The sequence below is a fragment of the Hemitrygon akajei genome, chromosome 27, assembly GCF_048418815.1.
Source record: "Hemitrygon akajei chromosome 27, sHemAka1.3, whole genome shotgun sequence".
NCBI lineage: Eukaryota > Metazoa > Chordata > Chondrichthyes > Myliobatiformes > Dasyatidae > Hemitrygon > Hemitrygon akajei.
In genome coordinates this window covers 32,117,300-32,141,585 of record NC_133150.1, presented here as the reverse complement: position 1 = coordinate 32,141,585, position 24,286 = coordinate 32,117,300, and the positions used below count along the sequence as shown (strand labels likewise).

The window sequence follows — 24,286 nt, the reverse complement described above, 5'->3', positions numbered from 1 at the left end:
AAACCCACACACTCACAACAAGCATGTGCAAACTTCTTATGGACGGCATTGGAATTGAACTCCAGACTCCAACGCCCTGAGCTGTGATTACATCATACTACTGTTGGGAGGTAGCAGACAGATAAGGGATAAAGGAAATGTTCTCCCATAGGCAGGGTGTAGCAAGCCCTGATCTCTTCAGACTATACTCTGTACTCAGCATTTAACCATGTACATTTATTATTTGCATAAAGTTGTGTACTCAATTTAACAAGTGACTGTTCAATACTATGGTACAGTGCACACAGGGTCAGGAAGTTAAAGAACAGACCTGGCAAATGGGCAAAACTGTAGTAGACTATGATTAATAAGAAAAAAACATTAGGACTATGAGCAAAGGACACCTAGATGGAGGGTTATACAGGAAGGAAGGGTTAGACTGATCTTAGAGTAGGTTAAAAGGCTGGCACAACATCAAGGGCTAAAGGGCCTACACTGTGCTGAAAAGTTTTATGTTCTATGTTCATACTGAACAGTGGTTCCCAACCTTGGATCCACAGACACCCTTGTCTGATGTATTGGGCTATGGCATCAAAGAGGTCGGAGACCCCTGAGAAGATGCCCTTTTCTCCTATTGTAACGCAAATGTAACTACCTAAAAGGTGTCCTTTGCTCATACTTCTGATGTGGTTAAAGCTGCATTACAATGAAAGAAGTGCAATCACTTGAAGGCAATCTGCTGAAGAAATTCTTTGATATCAGCAGATGAGTTTCAGAATGTTCTCTACAACGAGCGTGAAGGAAAACAATAGTGTGTTTGGAAAAAAAGCACTTCACAAGGTGAACAATAAGCTCTGGTACTGAAGAAAAACAAATGCAAACACATGGTAATGAACAGACTTCAAGTTTTATAATTACACTTTTGCATTAATTTTAGCTACTTACCATCGTATTTGGCCAAGACCACCTGTACATCAGCATATGCCTGAAGCTCCAAAAGAGCTTCTAATAAATTTTCATGGATATTCAACATACTAAGGAGTGGAAACTCTTTCATTAACTGCAAAAGAATGTGGTAAATAGAATTGATTATCAAATGCCATGTAATGAAAATAACAAAGCTAATCATTTAATATTGTGTCTACATCCATGTTATGTAAGATTGTGTGCACTAATCTTATTTGAATGGTTTATCAGTAAGTTATCCAGGTTCTCTCCACACAGAAAGGAAAATCTGACAATCTGGTTAACATCATGGAGACGAATCCTTCCTTTCCATGTATGAACAGACTGCCCTGTAAAAGGCTGATAATGTGTAGAAAACTTAGCAATATGTTGTAAATAAAAGATATGCATGCGTTCATAAAAGCATCTCAACTATTATTGGTAAGCCTTTATATTAAACCTGTGTAAAGATGAGGTAAGATCAATTCTATCTACTGGAATTTATCACTGACAGAGTGATTTGATGTTCATCAGTTGTAGTGCCTTTTAAATCCTTGGGCCACCAGGTTGCAGGTGTAGCTAGGGAGATGTATGCTTTCTCACCTGTTTCAGTGTTAGTAAGGGTATGGGGATAGCTATTCATTCTTCAAATAGCCAAGGGACCTTAATATTTCTATCAAATTAGTGCACTGGGTTCTCCCAATACAAAGAGACCACTCACCAACGCTGTTTCAACAGAACCACCCAAACCCAAGCACAAGATATCCCAAAACAGCAGACAAGTGGGAATGCATTTAACTCAAGTTCACCTTGAAATTAAAACTTAGGGCCACAGTAAGGCTATATAAGAGATTTAAGGTAAGCTTGACCGTTACAAGTGAAAGACACAGATGATGCTGAGATGCAGCTGTTTCTGCAGCTCTGTGAAGAAAATATTGCCTTGTTACGTACATCTCTCATTAGTTTCACTGCTTCTCGTATTCTTCCCAGTTTTCTCGCACACATTGCAAGCCTTCGTTTGATGTAAACTAAGACATTTGTGTCTCGCCCTGACAAAAAAAGATGGAGTTCTTATTAAAGTTCACATCTTAAAATGAAAGTAAATTATTAATGTCAGATGACCATATGAAAATCAGCTTCAACCTTCAATTAAATGGTACAAGGAATCTTCGTCTGGTATTACAATTAAATTTTGTAATTCTAATCCTGGATTTCAAATCTATTCTTGGCCTGGGCCCCTCTTTAGCTCAGTAGCTTCCTCCGTTCTTGCAAACTACTAAGTCTTTACTACTCTAATCATTACGATTAAAATCACTCCACCTTTGCCAGTCAAGCCTTCAGTTATCCCAGCCTAATTTATCAAATTTCCTCTCAAAGATTTATTTCATTTATTTAGAGATTCAGCATGGAACAGGCCCTTCTGGTTCAACGAGCTGCATGACCTAGTAACCCATCTATCTCACCCTAGCCTTATCACAGGACAATCTGCAATGACTAATTAACCTAATAACTGGTACTTCTTCAGACTGTGGGAGGAAACTGATGCACCCGGAGGAAACCTACATGGTCACAGGGACGTATATTCCCTACAGATAGCGCTGAAACTGAGCCTTGAATTCCGATGCCCTGAGCTTAATAGTGATTTGCTAACCACTACACTACCGTAGCACCCCTATGACATTAGACTTAGTTATTTAAGTTGCTTGGGAAAGCCTCTCTCTGATCAAACCTTAGGTTGCTCATCCCATAATCTTTTAATGTGTATTGTCATAGGCCAAGTCATGGGTGGTGCTGAATCAGCATATAGGAAGGAGATTGATAATCTGGCTGACTGGTGCCACAACAACCTCTCACTCAATATCAGCAAGACCAAGCAGCCGATTATTGATTTCAGGAGGAAGAAACCAGAGGTTCATGAGCCAGTCCTCAGAGGATCAAAGGTAGAGAGGGTCAGCAACTTTAAATTCCTTGTTATCATCATTTCGCAGGACCTGTCCTGGGCCCAGCATGTAAGTGAAATTACGAATAAAGTACAGCAGTGCCTCTACTAGGAGCTTGTGAAGATTCAACATGACATCTAAAACTTAGACAAACTTCTATAGATGTGTACTGGAGAGTATAATGACTGGCTGCTTCACAGCCTGGTATAGAAACATCAATGCCCTTGAATGGAAAATCCTACAAAAAGTAGTGGATACAACCCAGGCCATCATGGGTAAAGCCCTCCCCACCACTGAGCACATCTACATGCAGTACTGATACAGAAAAGCAGCATCTATCATCAGGGATGCCAACTACCCAAGTTATACTCTCTTCTTGCACCTGCCATCAGAAAGGTGGTATAGGAGCCTCAGGATTCACATCACCAGGTTCAGAAGCAGTTATTACCCTTCAACCATCAGGTTCTTGAACCAAAGGGGATAGATAACTTAACTCAACTTCATTGAAATATTCCCACAACTTATCGACTCTTATTTTCCCTTTCTTTTGTATTTGCAGTTTGTTGTCTTTTGCACATTGGTTGAACACCCTAACAGATGTGGTCTTTCATTGATTGTTATGATCATTATTCAATTATGGATTTATTGTGTATGCCTGCAAGAAAATGAATCTCAGGGTTGTGTATGGGGACATATACATGTTCTTTGATAATAAGTTTACTTTGAACTTTGCTACAAGTTCTATGAAAACCTTTGGTTATTTCATTCAGCTACTCAAGCAATGTAAGCACAAGGAGCGGTTGTTAATATTGTAACGGTGTAAACTTGTCACACTTGGTTTTCTTCGGAATGATGCCTGCTGATCTCCAAAGAGTTCAATTCTCTGACCACTCTATTACAACCCTCAGTGGAATCAAAATGTACAAACTTACAGTAATTAAATCACATTCAAAATATTGCACAAATGCAGTTAAGAAACATCAGTACATATTGTTCTTTTATCAAGTCTACGTAAACCATAAGAACCAAAATGTTACAAATCAAAGAACCACACTGAAACATTTTCCAATGTAACTTCACACTTCCACACATCTCGAATGACACTGTCTAACACAGTAGAACGACAAAGCCTAGATGCTGTAGCGACAAACAAAATGTTAGAAGAACTCTGGGTCCCAACTCTGTCCCCACTCCTTTCCCCCATCTGGTACAATTGGCCTTAAATCTTAAACCCCTCTCCAGTCCACAAACCAGCTCAGACTCTGTCTCATCTTCCCCTTTCTCCTCTTTATTCTGACCATCTCACCTTTCCGCACTCACCCTGATAAGAGTTTTGACCCAAGATGTCAACAATTCCTTTGCTCCCACAGATGCAGCTCAATTTGTTGAATTGCTCCAGTTTTTCATTTCCAATGGCAGTTTTTCTTTCATTGCTTGTCAATAAAACTATTATATTCCTTTAGGATACTGCAACTCACTGTGAAATGCTGGCACAAGTAGGGAAGTGTTGCAGAAGCTTCCCTTAATGTATTTATACAGCAACACATCAAAAGTTATGGCATAGTTAGGGAGCTTACTGTGCTGTGCCTCTTGTTGTGGACCATGGTGCTGAAGCTGCTGGCTCCTCCTGTAGCACACCTCCCCAGCTTTCAGTGCCTGCTTAAATAGTTTCTCAGCTTCAAGTATTGTTGTTGTTTCCTCCTCGGCCAGGAGAACATATGCAGTGGCACACCTAGGTGGAAAAAAAACAATCGACACACTATAGTCGGCCTATATATCAGTTTACAATTGTGCACATCAAACTTTTTAAAAATTTAGCTAGTTTATCCTTGCAACACATTCACTTGAGTTGAGATGGAGGTGATTAAAAACTCAATAGTTTCATCTTGCCCTGAAGGATACAACTGTGACCTAAAGTGAATACCCCTACAGTCCTGACGAAGGGTCTCGGCCCAAAACGTCAACTGTTTACTCTTCTCCATAGATGTTGCCTGGCCTACTGAGTTCCTCCAGCATTTTGTATGTATTACTTTGATTTCCAGCATCTGTAGATTTTCCCAAATTTGTGATACCCCTACAGTAGTTATTTCTCGAAAAACTAATATTTCGAGAGCTATAACGCAACATAAGAATGAAGGCCATTGGACTCAATGTGCATATGTTAACTCCTTGAAAGAATTATCCAATTAAGTTCACACGTTTTATTACTTTTGCCTACAGATGACACCCTTTCAAATATTTCCCCACCATCTGTTATGCCAAAGAGAAAGGCCATTTGGCCCATTAATTTAATGCCAGTTCACATGGCCATTCAATCAGTCCTATTTATTTCCAGAAATTAGTGCCCAGGGACAGGATTGAACCAAGATTACCGGAGCTCTGCATCAACAGTACTAATTGCTGTCCCATCCTGCCACCTTTTAAAAAGAGCTGAAAGCAGATACCCTAAATTCCCTTCTCATGTGCAGGGGTCCTTACAAAATATAATAAATTAATAAACATAAACTAACTTTCTGGATGTGGCTTGAAATAAATGAAGAAAGAGGATTATAATACCTTAGTTTAATTTTCTAATTAGGATAAGCTAACTTACAAAATGCAATCACTTCAGAGACAGGCTTTGGAAATTGTGCAAAACTAATGCCATCCTGACACTATAACCTTTTTAAAATTTAAGTCAACTAAAGGGGCTTTCCCTCAATCCTCATAAATACTGAGGATGAAAGAACTGCATGAATGACATTAAACAGGCTGAATCTTGATTTTGTTTTGGATCAGTGAAGCTATTTAGCTGACATGCAGGGCATCTTAAATTCATTGGATGAAACTTTTCAGCAGTTCAAATCCACAGAAATGTCACACTCCTTTCTGTATCTGTTTTTCCAATTAGAGCAAAACATGTAATTCACCTTCACAAATAAATAACTTAAAAAATGACCTTAAAGGTTTGAAGTTATGAGATGAGTAGGGATACTGATTGAGTGCAATGTGACCATTACCATAGTAAAACATTTGTGGGCCAAGAGTCAGAGATGCTCTACAACTTGTCCAAGATCCTTATTTATCTTGCATAAAGGCATACCATGGTCAGAACTCCTGATGCAGCATCCCATTCATATTCTAATCCAAAGCCTGCAAAGTAAAGCGTCCTCATTTCACAGCAAAGAACCTCATCCAATTAAAGCTTTTCTTCTAAAACTCAATTTTTGGAAACCCATGCTTGTCATTATTACATTTGAGAATTTCAATTCTTCTGGCTATAAATTCAATAGCATCCCAATAGGACAGGAGACTAACAATGGCTTTGGTCAGAGGGCAAAGCTTCAGGTGTTACAAATGGGTGTGGCCCTTTCTCCAGGATCAATATGGAAACTGCTGATCCTGTCCAGAGGGTAGAAGATACTAGGATAAAAGTTGGTCTTTACAGGATGCAGGATAATTTCCCTTTTTATATCTTTTTATTCACATCACCAAAGATTCTTCTTATCAGTGGCCATTACCACTTTGCTTGCACTCTTTATTGCTTTTATATTAAGGTCATTTTTATACGATGTACTTAGAGCAAAATGTTACATTTTTTTAATAAGAAGGCTGCAGAATTTGGAGTCAGGGTTACATCCAGTGCTTTCCATTTTTGCTGCGTTCACTATGTCAATTTCACATCTTTTATCAGACTCTGTGTTCCACCAGTTACACTCCTTTAAGTATTACAACATAAAGGACATTCACTTATCACACCTTCAGGATCTCTGAAAGCTATACGAATTAGACCCACCTTGTTCTTTATCAGCATTTTTATGTAGATCCTTCCAGCCACCACAGAAACAGTCAAATAAGAAAATGCAACCTAAAACCCATATACCTTTATGCTACAAGTGATTTCCAGTGTAAACTGAGCACCTTTTTAATGCACTATTCAACTTACTGAACTTTCCTCGGGAATACATTATTAATACAACTTTTGAGCAATTTACAGTTTCCCCATTTCAAAAGTCATACACTTGGTAGCAATCCCACTTAATAAGATTTAAATGCAACATTCATAAATGAAAAAGAAAAATGGGTTCAACAGTCAAGTGTATCAAAAAGCTTCAAGAGTTTGATGTAGACAACACAGGAAGAGTGTGTAATTGAACATACTCATTGTTTAATTCCAATGCTTGATATGCTGCCTTCATTCTAGCTTGAGCATTCCTCTCTCGCCAAGCTTTCTGCATCACTGTTAAGAAAAACAAATGTCAATAAAATGTTTATTTACATCTGACACTCACCAGCATTGCAAAAGAAAAACTGGACAGGGAGAAAAAAAATATCACATTATCTAAGCCCGCATTTGATTAGAAAATCATTAATTCTTTCCAGCTAGAAAAGACAGATGTTCTAAGATGGATAGATACAACTCAATAGAAAGGAATTTAAAAATTAATACTATTAAAACAAAGATTCATGCTGCATTGCCAACAGCCACATGATCCCAAGGATACAAGGTTAGAATGTTACACATGGCATCTTAAAAATGCCATCTGACACATCAATAGAAAGATGCCCGTCTAATGCTTCTTCACATGAAACATGGCAGATGTTGAAGAAGCATCAAAATGTCTACTCCATCAGCTTTTGTTTGGTGAAAATCTGGACTGTTGCAGTAATTAAGCACTCAAGTCAAGGCATTCCCAAATCCCTGGTTTGAGCTAAATCTGCTGTCATCAGAAGGGTAGCACATAATCAAGTTGGGCTCAGAGTTCCATACTCAAATGCAAAGGCAAGCCACAACCCGGTAGGTCTGACCTTTCTAATTTTGACTTCTGGCATTTCATGTTTAGTGGATGGAAAATAATTTAACCAATGCATGGCAATAGAACTGAACAGACATAAATGTCCAACACTGAGCATTTATTTTACACTTTGTTTTCCTACTGAAACCATCAACGTCAATAACCCAAAACAACTACGGTCTCACATCAGTGGCCCTGCAGTGACTACAAAGGAAGGATGCAATTATTGTACTGCCTGGTGACAGGTAATTTCAACTGAAACAACCGACTGAGGGCTTTATACTAGAATATTTTAAAATAAAGTACTGACCAATTTGTCACTGTTGAAGGTGCAGTCCTTTGTTACACCCATGTCCTACCTACTTAATCTCAACTATTTGCAAAACTGTCATGAAAATGTTGGGAAAAAGCTGCAAGGGCTTACTCAATATTTTTTCTAAAGTCTGTAATTAAAGCAGATGGGCATTTCTATTTGTGTAATTTTCCATTGTCCATGTTCCCAATTCCAAATAATGACTATAGCTCAGAACTAACCAATTGTCTTAAAGCATTTTGGGATGGCCCATCATAAAAGGTGCTTTGCAAATACAAGTTCCAAAACCACAAGTGACATTTAGAACAGTATGCATCAATTGGAGAAAAGATAGTAATGTTCATGTTAGCACTGTGCTAAATAAAATGGACTACAAGTACAGTGAACTTCCTATAGAAATCTGTCAAATGGAAGAACGTGGATTCATTGCATGACCAATGCAGAAAGGTCTGATCTGAATGAAGTTGCAAGTGCAATCTCTATGGAGAATCATGCTCAAGAAATTAACATTTATTTGTCTTTCAACAGATGTTGCTCAACTTGTTGAACCATCAATACTTTGGTTTTATGTTTATCTCATGGTGAAAAGGAGCAGTAGGCCCTCAGATCCTTCCCACAGATGCCAAAGTACCTGTAGATGAAAACACTTCAGGAAACAGGAACAATATGAAAATAATGGAAGGAAACTCTGACACTAATTATAAAATAATGCTCTGCACATGTACTTCAAGAAATATCTTACCACCATTACAGTGATTTATTGGGGGGGAAAAAAAACACACTGCTGTCCCAAGAGGCTTCTTCCCTCTTCTGTCTTGAATTGACTATATGCAAACAGTGCTCTTTTTTCCTGAAGGTACCAGTATTCACAGAAGCATTTCAGCAGTGTGCCACAAGATCATTGCCCCTGTTATGAATGTGCCACAACTCTGAGGGGCCAAAGGGTACAAAGTCGCCCTCTCCTTTTTGAGGATCGCAAGATCGCTATTAATTCGGGTCTGGGACCCAGGAAATGAGAGAGAATCCACAAGGTTTTGGAATGTGTCCTGGCCTCAGCGAAAACAACACCCCTGATAACGGCTATTGTCTCTTGGAGACAGAATTGTGTATTGAGTACTGTACTATTCATTGAAGCCCCTCAGGGGATGACCAGAGTGGGCTGGTTGAGGGATTGCATCATCCCAACCTGACTGACATCTAAGACCCCGTGAGTAAGGATAAAAGAGGGTCTGGGGAACAACCCCTCTAGACGCACCAGGAGAAACGCTGGAAAGCCAGTGACAGCGTTTTATAGCGAACGCCGGTGAGGGCCCGTGTACGTCCTCCCTTGCCAGGGTAGCGGGCTCATCACGGAAGAACGGCTTAGCTAAAGGAGAGGCCACACCAACGGGACTTCTGACAGATCGAAATCATAAAAAGGAAAGCCGGCAAGTTTCTAAAAATCTCTCTCTCTCCAACAAAAGGCTGCAGCCTGCATGAACTGAGTGACCTTTATATTTCCATCAGACAATACATTATCCCCTAGACAACGATAGAGCTTATTTCTTATTGATTATTATTATACCCGCACTTTAAATTTAGTATTGACGACGTATATTACCTGTATATTTGCATTGATATTATTTTTGTGTATTTTTACCAATAAATACTGTTAAAAATAGTATCATCAGACTTCGACGGACCTCTCTATCTTTGCTGGTAAGTGACCCAGTTACGGGGTTCGTAACACCCCTTAGAAGGCATCATCATCCAATCCATTTTCACCTGCCAGATTGCTAGTTACAAATTCAGGCTTACCAATCCAAAGTAGAGACAAACATCTGCCGAATTTTCAACTGCCTAATCACTGAGGCCTCGTGCACTGCAGAGCATAAATGCTAACTCACAGCAGACACTGGGAAGTTATATCTTCTTGCAAAGATTTATAATGCAAGAAGCAGAAATACAATTTACACTAGTGATAGGCCATTAGATGGTTTCATTTACTATCCAATTAAGTCTTCACCATGAATGAAATAGAATCAGCTAACATTGATGGGAAACAGAGCATACCAAGGAGAAAACTAGATTTAAAACTGAAAGATATATCTGATATAGTTGTTAAACAGAAAAAGGGTGCAAATTTCACTCTACTTCATAAAAGAATCTGCTAAATTTCCAAAATGTAAGGTAAACTAGCAGAAAAGCAACTCAAAGCCTAGGTATATCCCCCCCTAGGGCATACAAGGAATTTGATTGAAACAGCATCTCCTAAGGAGCGATAACTAACACCAGGGTGCTGGTTAGAAAATGGGACACGAAACAATGTTTATTTAATAAAAAACTAGGCCAAACCCTTTCAAATTTCACCTGGCAGTTTGACTTCTTACTGCTAAAAAATTTAAAATGCCCTCAATCATAAAGCTCCAGTGAACTGAATGTAATTGGAATGGGGATGTTAACAAAAGAATGTAATAACAAGTTAATCCAACAGGAACCGAGCCTCGTAATTACATACCCGAAAGCTTTGATAACCTCCATTAAGTGTGCTTGTGCATTGTAATACCTTAAGAATATGTTTATACTGTAGCTATCTGAACTCAGCAGTCACAGGGTCTGATTCGCAATGAATTTCTCGTGTGAAAAGCATGCCAGCACAGGTAGGCATAGCTAGATTAAAATACAGGGATTTTGAAAACCCCAGACTCTCACAAATTAAGTAATCATGTCTTGCATGACACCAATCACACCCAACCAACTCCTAGCACATTCTTAAAACAAAACTAAGTTAAATGTCTTAATTCAGACTCAGATGGGCTGAATGGCCAAATTCTGCTCTGAAGTCCATGTCTTATGTTTCACAAAAGATACCTTACAGTGACAGCATTACTGCATCCAAATGCTATCGGATTTCTGTTAGCTTGTACTTCAGACTCACCTGCATCTGCGGGTCTGGCATGATCTGTATCACACGTAAAAAATGTCTGATGATCCTGTGCAGACAGATTCATATCATAATATGTCAAAGGCTCTCTTCCTGTGACCCATGTGTATCTTAAGAAGAAACAAAATAAATTGGATTATCAAAGAGTAAATCCACAAAATAATGCTGTGATTGGGCTGCAGTCAGAAATGTGTCAGCTTCATTCACACATCTGGCTGAAGCCCAAATGCATCAAAATGTATGGACACACAAGAGACTGAAGATGCTAGAATCTGAAGCAAAAAAATTAAGCTGCAGGAGGAACTCAGCAGGAATCAGGTACAATTACTAGTATAAGAGATCGTTACACTGACAAGGATTACACAAATACAGTTCCAATATGGGCAAATAGGATTAGCGTTTTAGGTAAAAACCATGGGCATTGACATGATGGGCTGAACAGCCATTTTGTGGGTTGCAGTATTCCATCACTCTATGCCCATATTCATGTGTACAACATATTAATCCAAAGTTACTGTCAAAATAATTAACGCCTTTGATACAGTGTCAATTAATGTACTTTTTGAGTTGTGCAACATTTCTGTTAAAAACCAAAAGAAAGATTCATTTGCCTATTTGTCAAATTCATACATACATGGCTGAGATACAACACAGGCAAGGAGTAAAATTACCACAAATCAAATCCACCAAATATTCCCAGATGCCAGATCCAACAAGAGTAAATATGGAGTAAAGCTCCCTTTATACCATCTCAAGCACTGACATGGTAGATGACACATTTCAGGCTTTGAATAAATTCCCAAACACACTAAACATTACTATTTGTTGGCTGCAAAGCAAAGAATCCATAACAGCAAGAAGTGGCGCTTTCGATCATAACGTAGGCACATAGTGGCGGCAATAGGTTTAAGATTCTAAGTGAAGTATCTGTATGACCTTGGGGCCCCAATAGCGTGAACTACAGAAACCATTGTAGAAGTTTCAACAGTTTTGTTTTCAGTGAAGAGAAAGCATTGCAACTTCTCTCATACACACATACACATTTTGCATTAAACATCATTTTTAGTCAATATTGACATACCTGTTGTACTCAGCTCCTCTAAATAGGTTCAGTGGGTTTCTCCATACCTTACATTCTGCCAGGACAAATTTTCAAACATTAATTAATGGCAAAAGAATGGACAAGAATTTTATCTAAAATGTCTGTAGATAAATGCATTTCTTAACAAGACCCTAGTAGGGACTGATTGGTGCAGCAGAGTGTTAAGACGCCTTTCACCTCTTCAACCTGAGTTGAAATAACTTTAATGAATGAACAGAGGAAATAAAACATCTATCAGGTGGCTGTTAAAGTCTAGAGTAAACTAAATCTAACCAAAGTGTTTTTCAATAAGACCAATTGTATTTGTATGCAAGCTGCCCGTATATTCACAAAATTTCCCCAGGTTAACATGAGTATGATGTCCAATGATGACAATGATTCAAAGGGGGATTTGTGCCAGAGAATAAGAACTCCAAAAACGAATCTTGAAACCTGCATGAGGAGAAGTGGGAGACAGGAATAACTAAATGCTTGATCAAAGAGAAAGGTTTCATGAAAATAGAAGTGTTCAGGAGGGAATTTTACTTCTTTGTTTGTGCCATGTGGACATTGCTGTCAATACCAGAATTTTTTTGGCCATGTTTCATTAACTCTTAACTGTCTTTTCAGTGTTGTGGCATTCTCACAGGTGATGCTGGAATCACATGTATGCCAGACCGGATTTAGGACCACAAATCTCTTGCCATTGGTAAAGCAGATGGAATTTTATAGCAACTAGTAGCTTTGTGTCTCCATTGATATTATCTTTATTAATTACTTGCAATTAAATTCTCTAAGTTGTTATCTGAAATCTAGCCCAATAAAGTACCCACCGTGCTACCCCACATAAACAGTGCCAAGTGAAAATACAATTAGTAAAGATGAAGATAGGGTCAGGTTTTGGTGAGATTGATGCTATGGTTAACCATAAGGAAATAAATTTTAGGATTCAAGAGTCTTAGTTCTCCAGTCCTAACTTTGCCTGCTCATGATTAATGAGACTGTGTCAGTCCCTGAATGGGACAGTGAATGTGAGGACATTGCTAGCTGTAGCCAACAATTACAAACTCATTCAGGAGGCAGCTAGTTCAAGAACTTAAAAAATAACACATTAGTACAAAAAGAGATTAAATGTAATGATCAAAACAGATTAGATTGAAGGTTGATAATCAAACTAAATATCAAAATGGAAATTACAAAAACTCTCCAGCACTGATAGTGCTCAAATTTGACAATAGTGGCCAAAGATGGAAGACATGGATGTCTATTTTGCTTCTTTTATTCTCTGAGTTATGACCATGCAAAAATTAATGGTTAATAGTTAATTTATCTCAAAAGCAGATTAATGCTTAGATTTATACATTAAAGTATAGTGAGCCTCACATCAAGACCGCTCCATCTGCCAAAAGTAGAATTTCCCAGTGGTCAACCGTTTCAATTCCTATCCCCATTCCAGTTCTGACACTTTGTTCCATGGTCTCCTCTTTTACCATGACGAGGCCACTCTCAGGGTGGAGGAACAACACCTCATATTCCATTGAGGTAGCCTCCAACCTGATGGCATAAGCATCAATTTCTCCTTCTGGTAGTTTTTTTCCTCATCCTTCACTCTTCTTCTATCCCACACTCTGGCCTCTTACCTCTTTTCCTCACCTGCCTATCACCTTCCCCGGTGCCCTCCTTCCCTTTCTCCCATTGCCTATAACAGTGGTCTCCAACCACCAGGCCGCGAGGAAACGATATGATCTGGCGGTATGAAGCAATACGAGTCAGCTGCACTGGGGACCACTGGCCTATAAAACCGCAAGATATAGGAGCAGAATTAGGCCATGTGGCCCATCAAGCCTGCTGTGCCTTTTCATCACTGCTGATCCACGTTCCTACTCAGCCCCAATTTCCTGCTTTCTGCCCGTTTCCTTTCAGCCCTGACTAATTGGGAATCTATCAACCTCTGCCTTAAATATACCCAAATGATTTGGCCTCCACAGGTGCCTTTGGCAACAAACAGTCCACTGTCCTATCAGATTCCTTCATCTCCAGCTCTTTACCTTTCCATCCCACCTGGCTTCACCAATCACCTTTCAGCTAGTACTCCCTTTCCAGTCCTGAAGAAGTGTCTCAGCCAAAACATCGACTGTTTATTCATTTCCATAGAGGCTGCCTGACCTGCTGAGTTCCTCAAGGATTTTGTGTGCTGCTCTGGATTTCCAGCGCCTGCAGAATCTCGTGTCCATGTCTAACCAATCCTCAATCTATGGACATTTATTTAAAGTGTTAAAAAGGGAATTGGAGGCAGAACATGATTTTTGTTTCCTTGTGCATGTCATGTAACTGAAGAGACAGTTAACAGTTAATCAGACTGGTGGGGCTGGAGTCACACATTTGCCAGACTTATCTATTTGCAATACTACACAAGCAGTGCTGTGATGAAATGTGTCTTGCTCCACTCATGCACTTCCCGGTCTACTTCCACAAAGTAATGCACTCTGCCAATTGTTCCTTCTCACCTGCAAATGTCCTGCCATAGCTCTGGATTTCCAAGCCTCTCCACTTCCCAGCTATCCTAATATCCTACACCGAAGTGCCCTGCTGCAACATCAGCATGAGATAACGATCCTAGTAAATGAAGTGCTGGGCTTCAGCAGCTTCTCATAATCCCCAACTCATTTATAGCATATAGAACAGAGGAAATTACCTCATGTGTTCTATGTTAAAATTTACATGTATGGGTAAACGGATAAAGTTGCAGTTGAAAAATGTGCTGTTCCAGGGTCTGTTAATTAACAGTCTCATGCAGCACATGGAACAAACAAATGTACAACAACCTTTTAGCATGCTTAGAGAGTCAAATTATATCCAGGATCCAAAGCACTGAGGAATTTTTTTATATAATGAATTACCTACTATAAGCTACAAAATAATTTTTCTAAGGGCTCTTAATGCAGCAGATTATTATAGTGGGTCGAGAATCTGACCTCAAGTTTCATTAAGGGGACAGGAAAAGAGTATGATTTTAACTAGATTTATTAATATAAACCTGTCCGAGACTGTAACATATAGGCAATTCTATGCTGGCACTCCCAACATGCAGGGACGATTTCATAATGAAATTCCCAATAAACAGGATGATTCTACAAATAGCATTCCCAATATACAGGAATGATACAAAAACATTTAGTAAAGTGATACGATTCCATTATGGCATTCCCAATGCAGGATTTTCCTTTTGAGATTCCAACAGAAGGTGATATTCTAAGGATATTTCCTGTATCAGGCTCAGGTTCTTCTCAATTTATAAAACTGTTCTTTGTTACACAAAAATAATCAAGTATTTACCTGAAACATTTTGCCTGTTCGACTCAGCTTCTCCATTGCTGGCAGTAAAGTTAATCGTAGGCGTGTTATTATCCACTGCGCCAAGAAGTGGCCGCAAATGGCTCACAGAGACCTGCTCAATGAAGGACGTGCCGTATTTCCGAAAATACCACCATTCAAAAATCTGAAACAGTAAATCAGACATACAGAGGCAGAGAATTTATTAGACTGCTAATCCTCTTGCACATTTTTAGCCACGTGACTTTACTTGGTGTCAGCTGTGACTCAGTTGGTTACTCTGTCATTTTGGGGTTAAAAAATCATGGGTACAATTACACAATACTGGAGTACCCTCCAGTGTAATCTCAACAATTACAGCGTTGTTGCAGGTGCAATCTTTCAGCTGATAAGTTAAACCTCTTTGTTCTCATTGGTGAGCACAGCAAAGATAAGCATGTGATTCTTCACTGGTGCATTTACCTCCCAATCACTTGCCCTCTTTTATTGCATCTCCCTCCATTAGGACTGTGCAAGAAACAGAGAATCTTTGAAATTTAGTCACAGTCTTGAGGTTGTAAGATATTCTATGTAAATACATGTGTTTTGGGGTTCAGAGAATCAGGTTTAATATTACCGGCATATGTCGTGAAATTCGTTAACTTTACGGCAGCAATACAATGAAATACATAAATATAGAGAAAAAACTGAATGACAGTATAATGTATAATATTTAGTTATTAGGCACATTAATATAAGTAGTGCGAAAAAAACAAAAATTAAAAAAAGGTAGTGAGGTAGCATTCATGGGTTATTCATAAATGTCCATTTAGAAATCAGATGGCAGAGAAGAAGCCATTCCTGAATCATGGAGTGTGTGCCTTCAGGCTTCTGTACCTCCTTCCTGATGGAAGAGGGCATGTCCTGGGTTATGGGGGACCTTACCGATGGACACTGCCTTCCCAAGGCAGCACTCCCTGAAAATGTATTGGTTATACTGTATCAGTTTTCTTTCAGTCAGGAAAAGGAGTCTGATGCCATACATTTACTCATTTCTCAGCAATTCCCAGGCTTACTGTAACTCAAGAATGAGTCTTTCCAGTGAAATAGAATAAAAGGTATTTTAATTCAGCCTGCAGCATCATACATACAACTGAGGAACACATATCAATCCTCATAGAGGGATCAGAAGTGGAGAGAGTGAGAAACTTCAAGTTCTTGGGTGTCAAGATCTCTGAGGATCTAACCTGGTCCCAACATATCAATGTAGTTATAAAGAAGGCAAGACAACGGCTATACTTCATTAGTAGTTTGAAGATTTTTAGCATGTCAATAAATACACTCAACTTCTACAGATGTACCGTGGAGAGCATTCTGACAAGCTACGTGACTGCCTGGTATGGGGGGGGGAGGAGGAGGGGGCTACTACACATGACTGGAAGAAGCTGCAGAAGGTTAGAAGTCTAGTCGACTCCATCTTGGGTACTAGCCTACAAAGTACCCAGGACATCTTCAGGAAGTGGTGTCTCAGAAAGGCAGCGTCCATTATTAAGGACCTCCAGCACCCAGGGCATGCCTTTTCTCACTGTTACCATCAGGTAGGAGGCACAGAAGCCTGAAGGCACACACGCAGCGATTCAGTTACAGCTTCTTCCCCTCTGCCATCCAATTCCTAAATGGACATTGAACCCTTAGACACTATCTCACTTTTTAAATATATAGTATTTCTGTTTTTTGAACTTTTTAAAATCTATTCAATACATGTATACTATAATTGATTTACTTATTTATTATTATTTTAGAACCATGGAACATTATAGCACAAAAACAAGCCTTTTGGCCCTTCTTGGCTGTGCCAAACCATTTTCCTGCCTAGTCCCACTGACCTGCACCTAGATCATATCCCTCCATACCCCTCTCATCCATGTACCTGTCAAAGTTTTTCTTAAATGTAAAAAGCGAGCCTGCATTCACCACTTCAACTGGCAGCTCATTCCACACTACCACTACTCCCTGTGTGAACAAGCTCCCCCTAATGTTCCCTTTAAACTTTTCCCTTTTCACCCTTAACCCATGTCCTCTGGTTTTTTTCTCCCCTAGCCTCAATGGAAAAAGCCTGCTTGCATTCACTCTATCTAAACCCATCATAATTTTACACACCTCTATCAAATCTCCCCTCATTCTTCTACATTCCAGGGAATAAAGTCCTAACCTATTCAACCTTTCACTGTAACCCAGTCCTGGCAACATCCTTGTAAACCTTCTCTGCACTCTTTCAACCTTATTAATATCCTTCCTGTAATTAGGTGACCAAAACTGCACACAATACTCCAAATTCGGTCTCACCAATGTCTTATACAACCGCAGCATAACATTCCAACTCTTATACTCAATACTTTGATGTATAAAGGCCAATGTGCCAAAAGCTCTCTTTACAACCCTAACTACCTATGACGCCACTTTTAGGGAATTATGTATCTGTATCCCAGATCCCTCTGTTCTACTACACTTCTCAGTGTCTTATCACTTACCTTGTATGTTCTACCTTGGTTTGTCCTTCCAAAGTGCAATACCTCACACTTGTCTGCATTAAACTCCATCTGCCATTTGTCAGCCCATTTTTCCAGCTGATCCAAATCTCTTTGCAAGCTTTGAAAACCCTCCTCACTGTCCACTACATCTCCAATCTTTGTATAATCAGCAAATTTGCTCATCCAATTTACCACATTATCGTCCAGTTCACTGATATAGATTACAAATAATAATGGACCCAGCACTGATCCTTGAGGCACACCACTAGTCAGAGGCCTTCACTCAGAGAAGCAATCCTCCACTACCACTCTCTGGCTTCTCCCATTGAGCCAATGTCTAATCCAATTTACTACCTCACCATGTATACCTAGCGACTGAATCTTCCTAACTAACCTCCCATGTAGGACCTTGTCAAAGGCCTTACTGAAGTTCATGTAGACAACATCCATTGCCTTCCTTTCATCCACTTTCCTGGTAACCTCCTCGAAAATCTCTAATAGATTTGTTAAACATGACTACCACGCACAAAGCCATGCTGACTTTTTCTAACAAGTCCCTGTCTATCCAAATACTTGTAAATCCTATCTCTTAGTACTCGTTCCAATAACTTACCTACTACTGACATCAAACTTACCCGCCTATAATTTCCCAGATTACTTTTAGAGCCTTTTTTTAAATAACGGAACAACATGAGCTATCCTCCAATCCTCTGGCACCTCACCCGTGGATATCGACATTTTAAATATATCTACCAGAGCCCCTGCAATTTCAACACTAGTCTCCTTTAAGGTGTCAGGTCCCAGGGATTTATCTACTCTGATTTGCCTCAAGACAGCAAGCACCTCCTCCTCTTTAATCTGTATAGGTTCCATGACCTCACTACTTGTTTGCCTTATTTCCATAAACTCCTTGCCAATTTCCTTAGCAAATACAGATGCAAAAACAAGCATTTAAGATCTCCCCCATTTCTCTTGGTTCCATACATAGCCAACCCTGACCACTCTGATATTCAAGAGGACCAATTTTATCCCTTACTATCCTTTTGCTCTTAATATACCTGTAGAAGCTCTTAGGATTACCCTTCATCTTGACTGTCAAAGCAACCTCATGTCTTCTTTTAGCCCACCCAATCTCTTTCTTAAGCATTTTCCTGCACTTTTTAATACTCCTCAAGCACCTTATTTGCTCCTTGTTGCCCATACCTGTCATATACCTCGCTCTGCTTCTTTATCAGATTTCCAATATCCCTCAAAAACCAAGGTTCCTTATTCTTATTCACTTTGCCTTTAATCCTGACAGGAACATACAAACTCTGCACTCTCAAAAATTCTCCTTTGAAGGCCTCCCACTTACCAATCACATCCTTGCCGGAGAACAACCTGTCCCAATCCACACTTTTTAGATCCTTTCTTATTTCTTCAAATTTGGCCTTGTTCTAGTTTAGTAGATTATTTTGTTTTCTCTTCTATATTATGTCTTGCATTGAACTGCTACTGCTAAGTTAACAGATTTCACGCCACATGCTGTTCATAATAAACCTGATTCAGATTCTGAAACTGGAAGAATGGGCAAAAAAGTGGTAGATGGAATATAGTGTTGGGAAATGTTTGAGAATGCATTTCGGCAAAAGGAATAATAGTGCAGACTATTATCTAAATGTGAAGGTTCAAACATCAAAGGTTCAAAGGGACTTAGGAGTCCTCGTGCAAGACTCCCAGAAGATTAATTCACAGGTTGACACTGTGGCCCAGAAGGCAAAAGCAATGTTGGCATTCATTTCAAGGGGAACAGAGTTCAAAAGCAAGGAAATAATACTGAGGCTTTATAAGACACTGGTCAGTCTGCACTTGGAGTATTGTCAACAGTTTTGGGCCACATATCCTAGAAACGATATGTTGTCATTGGAAAGAGTCCAGAGGAGGTTCACAAGGATAATTCCAGGAAAGAGGGGGTTACCATACAAGGAGTGTTTGGCAGCTTTGGGCCTGTACTCACTGGAATTTCGAAGAATGCAGGGTGGGAGGGATTTCATTGAAACTTACCGAATGAAAGGACTAGATAAGGTGGATGTGGAGACGACGTGTCCTATGATGGGAGTATCCAGAACTAGAGGGCACAGCCTCAAAATTGAGAGGCGACCTTTTAGAACAGAGGCAAGCAGGAATTTTTTTTTTAAGCCAGAGAATAGTGAATCTGAAATGCTCTGCCACAGACTGCAGTGGAGGCCAAGTCAATGGATATATTTGAAGTGAAAGTTGACAGTTTCCTAATCAGTCAGGGTATCAAAGGATATGGCAAGATGGCAGGTGTATCTGGTTGAGTGGGATCAAGGATCAGCGATGATGGAATGGCAGAGCATACTTGATGGGCTGAATGGCCTAATTCTGCTCTTATGTCTTATGGCCTTATCGTCCTTTTACCAGCTTACAAACAGGGTAGGTTGAATTATACGGAGCTCCGTGCAGAGGATGGACCACAGATAACTCCCGCTCCATGAAGTCTGATTCACCAGGAGCTCAATGTTGTCTCATGCTATAACAATTCATGACTGTAACATGCAGGGATTCATATGGTGGATGTGCAGCTTCGTCATGTGGTGTCCCTGAGCTGGTTCCAATACGTCCTGAAGAACCCAACATAAAAATTCCCAGCCAACAGCCGAGGCTCAGACCTCATCCTGCGGCTTTTCCCGTCAAATCATCTATCATCATGATTTGAACAAAGTTTTTTTATATAAAATGTTGTCAAAAAGTTTATTAATTAAAAAGGTAATGTTTTCGTGCTAGGAGCAATCAGTCAATGCATGCTTTGTGATGACTTTATGCATGATTTGAAAATGTATTTGTAATGGAAGTGCACAGGCTGTGGCAAGCTGCTTTGTGGTGAAGCGTGCAGACCGTGTAACAGAGGTCTTGTATTCTCTGCTTCACAACCCACAGGCAACAGGCGCCTCTCACTGGCTGACTTGATGTGTGCAAAAAAAAAGGTCACTCTGAAGAAAATAAAAATCTCACTTAGAAACTTACTTGACACTGGGAATAAAAAGGAACCCAACTTTTATTAAACCCAAATTGAAACAGAGAACTGCTCATTTGCAAATCAGTCCTGACACAAATGGAGTCATGTTGCTACAATGCTCCTTAAAGCCATGTACAACTCAGAGGCACTATAATCCAACAGTTCAGCAGATTTTCAATTCATCAGCTCAGTGTTGCCAACTATAAATAATAATAGTGATCAATAAGTAGAAGTTAACATTGTACCAACCTGTAATAAGTATATAAAAGACCATCAGAAAAAAAAACAGGAACTTGTTTCTGGGTAGCAACATTAACAGGGCAAAATACTTTTTAATAGGGAGATGTAAATGCTCAGTCATTGAACATATTCAATATAGTGATGAATAGCTGGTTACAAACAGAATGAAGGGATGTAGTAAAATATGATTTTTTTAAAAACAAGAGACTCTGCTGATTTTGGAAGTCCAGAGCAACATACACCAAAAGCAAGAACTCAACAGGTTAGGCAGCATCCATGGATTCGACGATTCGGGCCAAGACCCTTCATCACGATCCTTTTTATTGGTGGACTAGACTAAGGAGCAGCTACAATCTACTCTTGCTCCTAGTTCTTGGGTTAGAATCAATGAGACAAAATTGGGCACTGATCTACACAAACAGTTATCAGTACCAGTGACCAAGGCAGATTAATGACCAAGTTAGAAGAGTATTCTAGAACTTGATTCCTTAAGGTTGTTATAGCCGAGGGTTGTAGTTCGGGTAAGTTCCCACGTCCTAATAAATACTCCCAATGCATGCATTTCAAAGAGTCTCTGACAACCAAGTCCAGCTCTTGGTCTTTATGTGTAGTTTCTACTGTCAGGAGAAAGGGCAAAGGTGGGTTACTGGTGCCTTAAAACCAGTAGCTTCGGGCAGATGGGGCTTGTTGGTCATATTTTGACAGTTCATTTAGGAGAAAGAAATCTCTGATCTCAAATCTCTGCTGCCTTGCAGCTATACTCACTCATGGGCAAGGCTTCAGGAGTAACCCCTGAGGAAAAATCTAGAGCTGGAGTCCCGAAGGCAGTTCTACGTTGAGTTCAATGCTGACAGGCAAGTCCTGATGGTCTTATGGTCCTGTAACACTGCTGGCACCTAACTGTATTGAGTCTCTGCTATTTTTTGTGTTCATCAGTTGCATGGAGAAGGGGAGCCTGCTACATGGGCAACAGCTTGCTCTCCTTATCGTATTACGTTGGCTTGCATATCACAAGGACATCTGGGTTGCAACAGCCATGGTTGACCCCAACCAACGGAAGCCCCTAGAAAATGGGGTCTAAGTTATGAAGGCACGTGAACTAAGGATACAGAGATAAAGACTGGGGACAAAGAAGGAGGAGGTACTTAAGTTTGCAGAAATCTAAAGGTGATAGAATAGGTGCAGTTTGCAAAGACAGAAGGGTCCAGCCAGTGAGGGACAAGGACAAGGATGAGAATATCAAGACCAAGGCACTGCCAGAATGGAAGCCACAGTAGGTCATCACACACAGGATGAATAGAAATGGGTGCAAGTTGGGAAATGGACAGCAGTGCTTAAAGAATAACATTTTCAGCTGGAAAATTTGATAAGGCTACACCAAGGCTGAGTTAGGATAAATGATGGTTCTAATTCATGATTCATCAGTGGTTACATTGTGATCTGAAAATGAAGCTAAACAAGAATGTTTGCACTTGCAAAAGGCACCAAACAGGTGGCTAAATCAAACAAAGAACTGCCAGAGCAAATGTATAAAAGTAGGTGGTAAAACTTGGGAAACTGAGCTGATGAGCAACTGGGAAAAATAGTAGAGGCTTCATAAAAGGCTTCTAGTAGAGGAAATGTGCTTGTGAAACCAAAAATCAAAGGATCTTCTGCTAAATTTACAAAACAGCATTTTCTGGTGTTCTTAAATAATGGCCTAATGCCTTACGATTAAACAAAGTTGCAATAAATTTCTGAGTGAACATTCAGATAAAAAAAGGCCACGCAAGTCAGCAATGTTATCAGTTAAAAAAAGCAATTGGACTCCAGTCTCCACCAATAAAACTGAGCCCTTCTAATGACATTAGCAAGACATCAGCCTTCCTCTATGAAATAAACTACTTAATTCCATGTTACTGATTCGTAGCCAGCTTAGCTGTGGCAAGGAATATCTAGCATTTATACTAGTGTCTATTCAGCCAAGCATCCAGCTCCAAGGAACATCCGGTCTCAAGATTATGAATGGAAAATTGAACAAAAGCAGAATCAAGATATGAATTTCTCCACACACTTCATCCATATAGGTGTTTACACATACCTCTACGTTCACATATTTAGAAAGACTGCATGGGCAACATAGCAAAAAAATCCAGATCGTCACTTTTAAGCTAATTAATGAGATCATGGTTATTACTGTCAAGAATGGAATGTAACACCTTTTTCCTCAGATACCATCAAGGTGACAGGGCCTTCTTACACCCTGTGTGATAATACATAGGACTGCACAACGTTGTCAGGTAATTAGATCCATTAAGTGAACCAATAATGATAAAGGAACAGCCATGTATTGCCACACTGGGACTGTATGAGACTTTATGGAACAGAAATGATTAGTTATTTTCTCTGTGCATATCCTGACTTTACAAAGGTTGTGCATAGGACAATAGAGGAAAGTTCTGTTGAATATATCTTGACAAGTCGCTGGAAAACATCCAATTGGCAGGTAATACTGCCCCAGGGTAGAAACAAGTAAACAAAATCTTGATCAAACAGGAGATTTTAATGAGCACCTTAAAAGAGGGAGGGGGAGCAGAATTTCGGAGCCTTGGGCTGTAGCAGTTAACAACTCAGCTAAAGTTAATTGCATTTACCCTATGTATGTAGGCAGCTATCCGGGGGTAGCCTGCAAGAATAAAGAAGGAACAAAGGGCATTCAAAGTTCCAGTCACTCTTGTAAAATTATTACTGCTTACAGTGGGAACAAAGCTTACAGATGAACGTGCGGCAGTAAGCACGTCAATGTATTTGCAGAGTTAAAACAGAGCAACCTACACAAGGTCAGGCGTCCCCGCTACTGTTCACCTGCAGAACATGCTCATGTTGGCTTTTCTGGAAAGACCACCACAGAAAAATTTCACTGATCAGACTCAGAAACTCTTCCATAATCCGTAAGACAAGCAACATTCCAGTTCCTCAACTGATGTCTTCAATGCGATTAGTTTCATCAATATCAATTGCAGCGAGCATTTTCCGAGTTGGGGATGAGGAATGAATAACCATGGGGTAAAGATTGAGTGCATGCTATTTGGAAGAGAATGGAACAAGCTTTGTAATGTAGATAATGTGGCGATAGCTGATGCAGACATTAACTTTAGACTGTTTAAGAAAGGAAAAAGGAAAGTGGTGATGTTGAAAGGACAGGATGGATTAACTCGATTAGAACTTTGTCTAAGCAAAGAGTAAATG

The 24,286-nt window shown here is 39.7% G+C and overlaps 1 protein-coding gene across 3 annotated transcripts in view; it reads right to left on the bottom strand.

Annotated features, from left to right (window-relative positions):
* The window catches only part of LOC140717236 (suppressor of tumorigenicity 7 protein homolog), a 136,892-nt gene that overhangs the window by 64,747 nt on the left and 47,859 nt on the right, over window positions 1-24,286 (bottom strand). For all 3 annotated transcript variants that reach the window (XM_073030578.1, XM_073030579.1, XM_073030580.1), the window contains exons 3-9: window positions 15,293-15,455; window positions 11,957-12,011; window positions 10,870-10,985; window positions 7,005-7,083; window positions 4,442-4,596; window positions 1,876-1,973; window positions 925-1,039 (exon numbers count right to left, since the gene is read on the bottom strand). In XM_073030578.1, coding sequence (XP_072886679.1) covers window positions 925-1,039; window positions 1,876-1,973; window positions 4,442-4,596; window positions 7,005-7,083; window positions 10,870-10,985; window positions 11,957-12,011; window positions 15,293-15,455 — 781 coding nt within the window. The remainder of the gene's footprint in view (window positions 1-924; window positions 1,040-1,875; window positions 1,974-4,441; window positions 4,597-7,004; window positions 7,084-10,869; window positions 10,986-11,956; window positions 12,012-15,292; window positions 15,456-24,286) is intronic.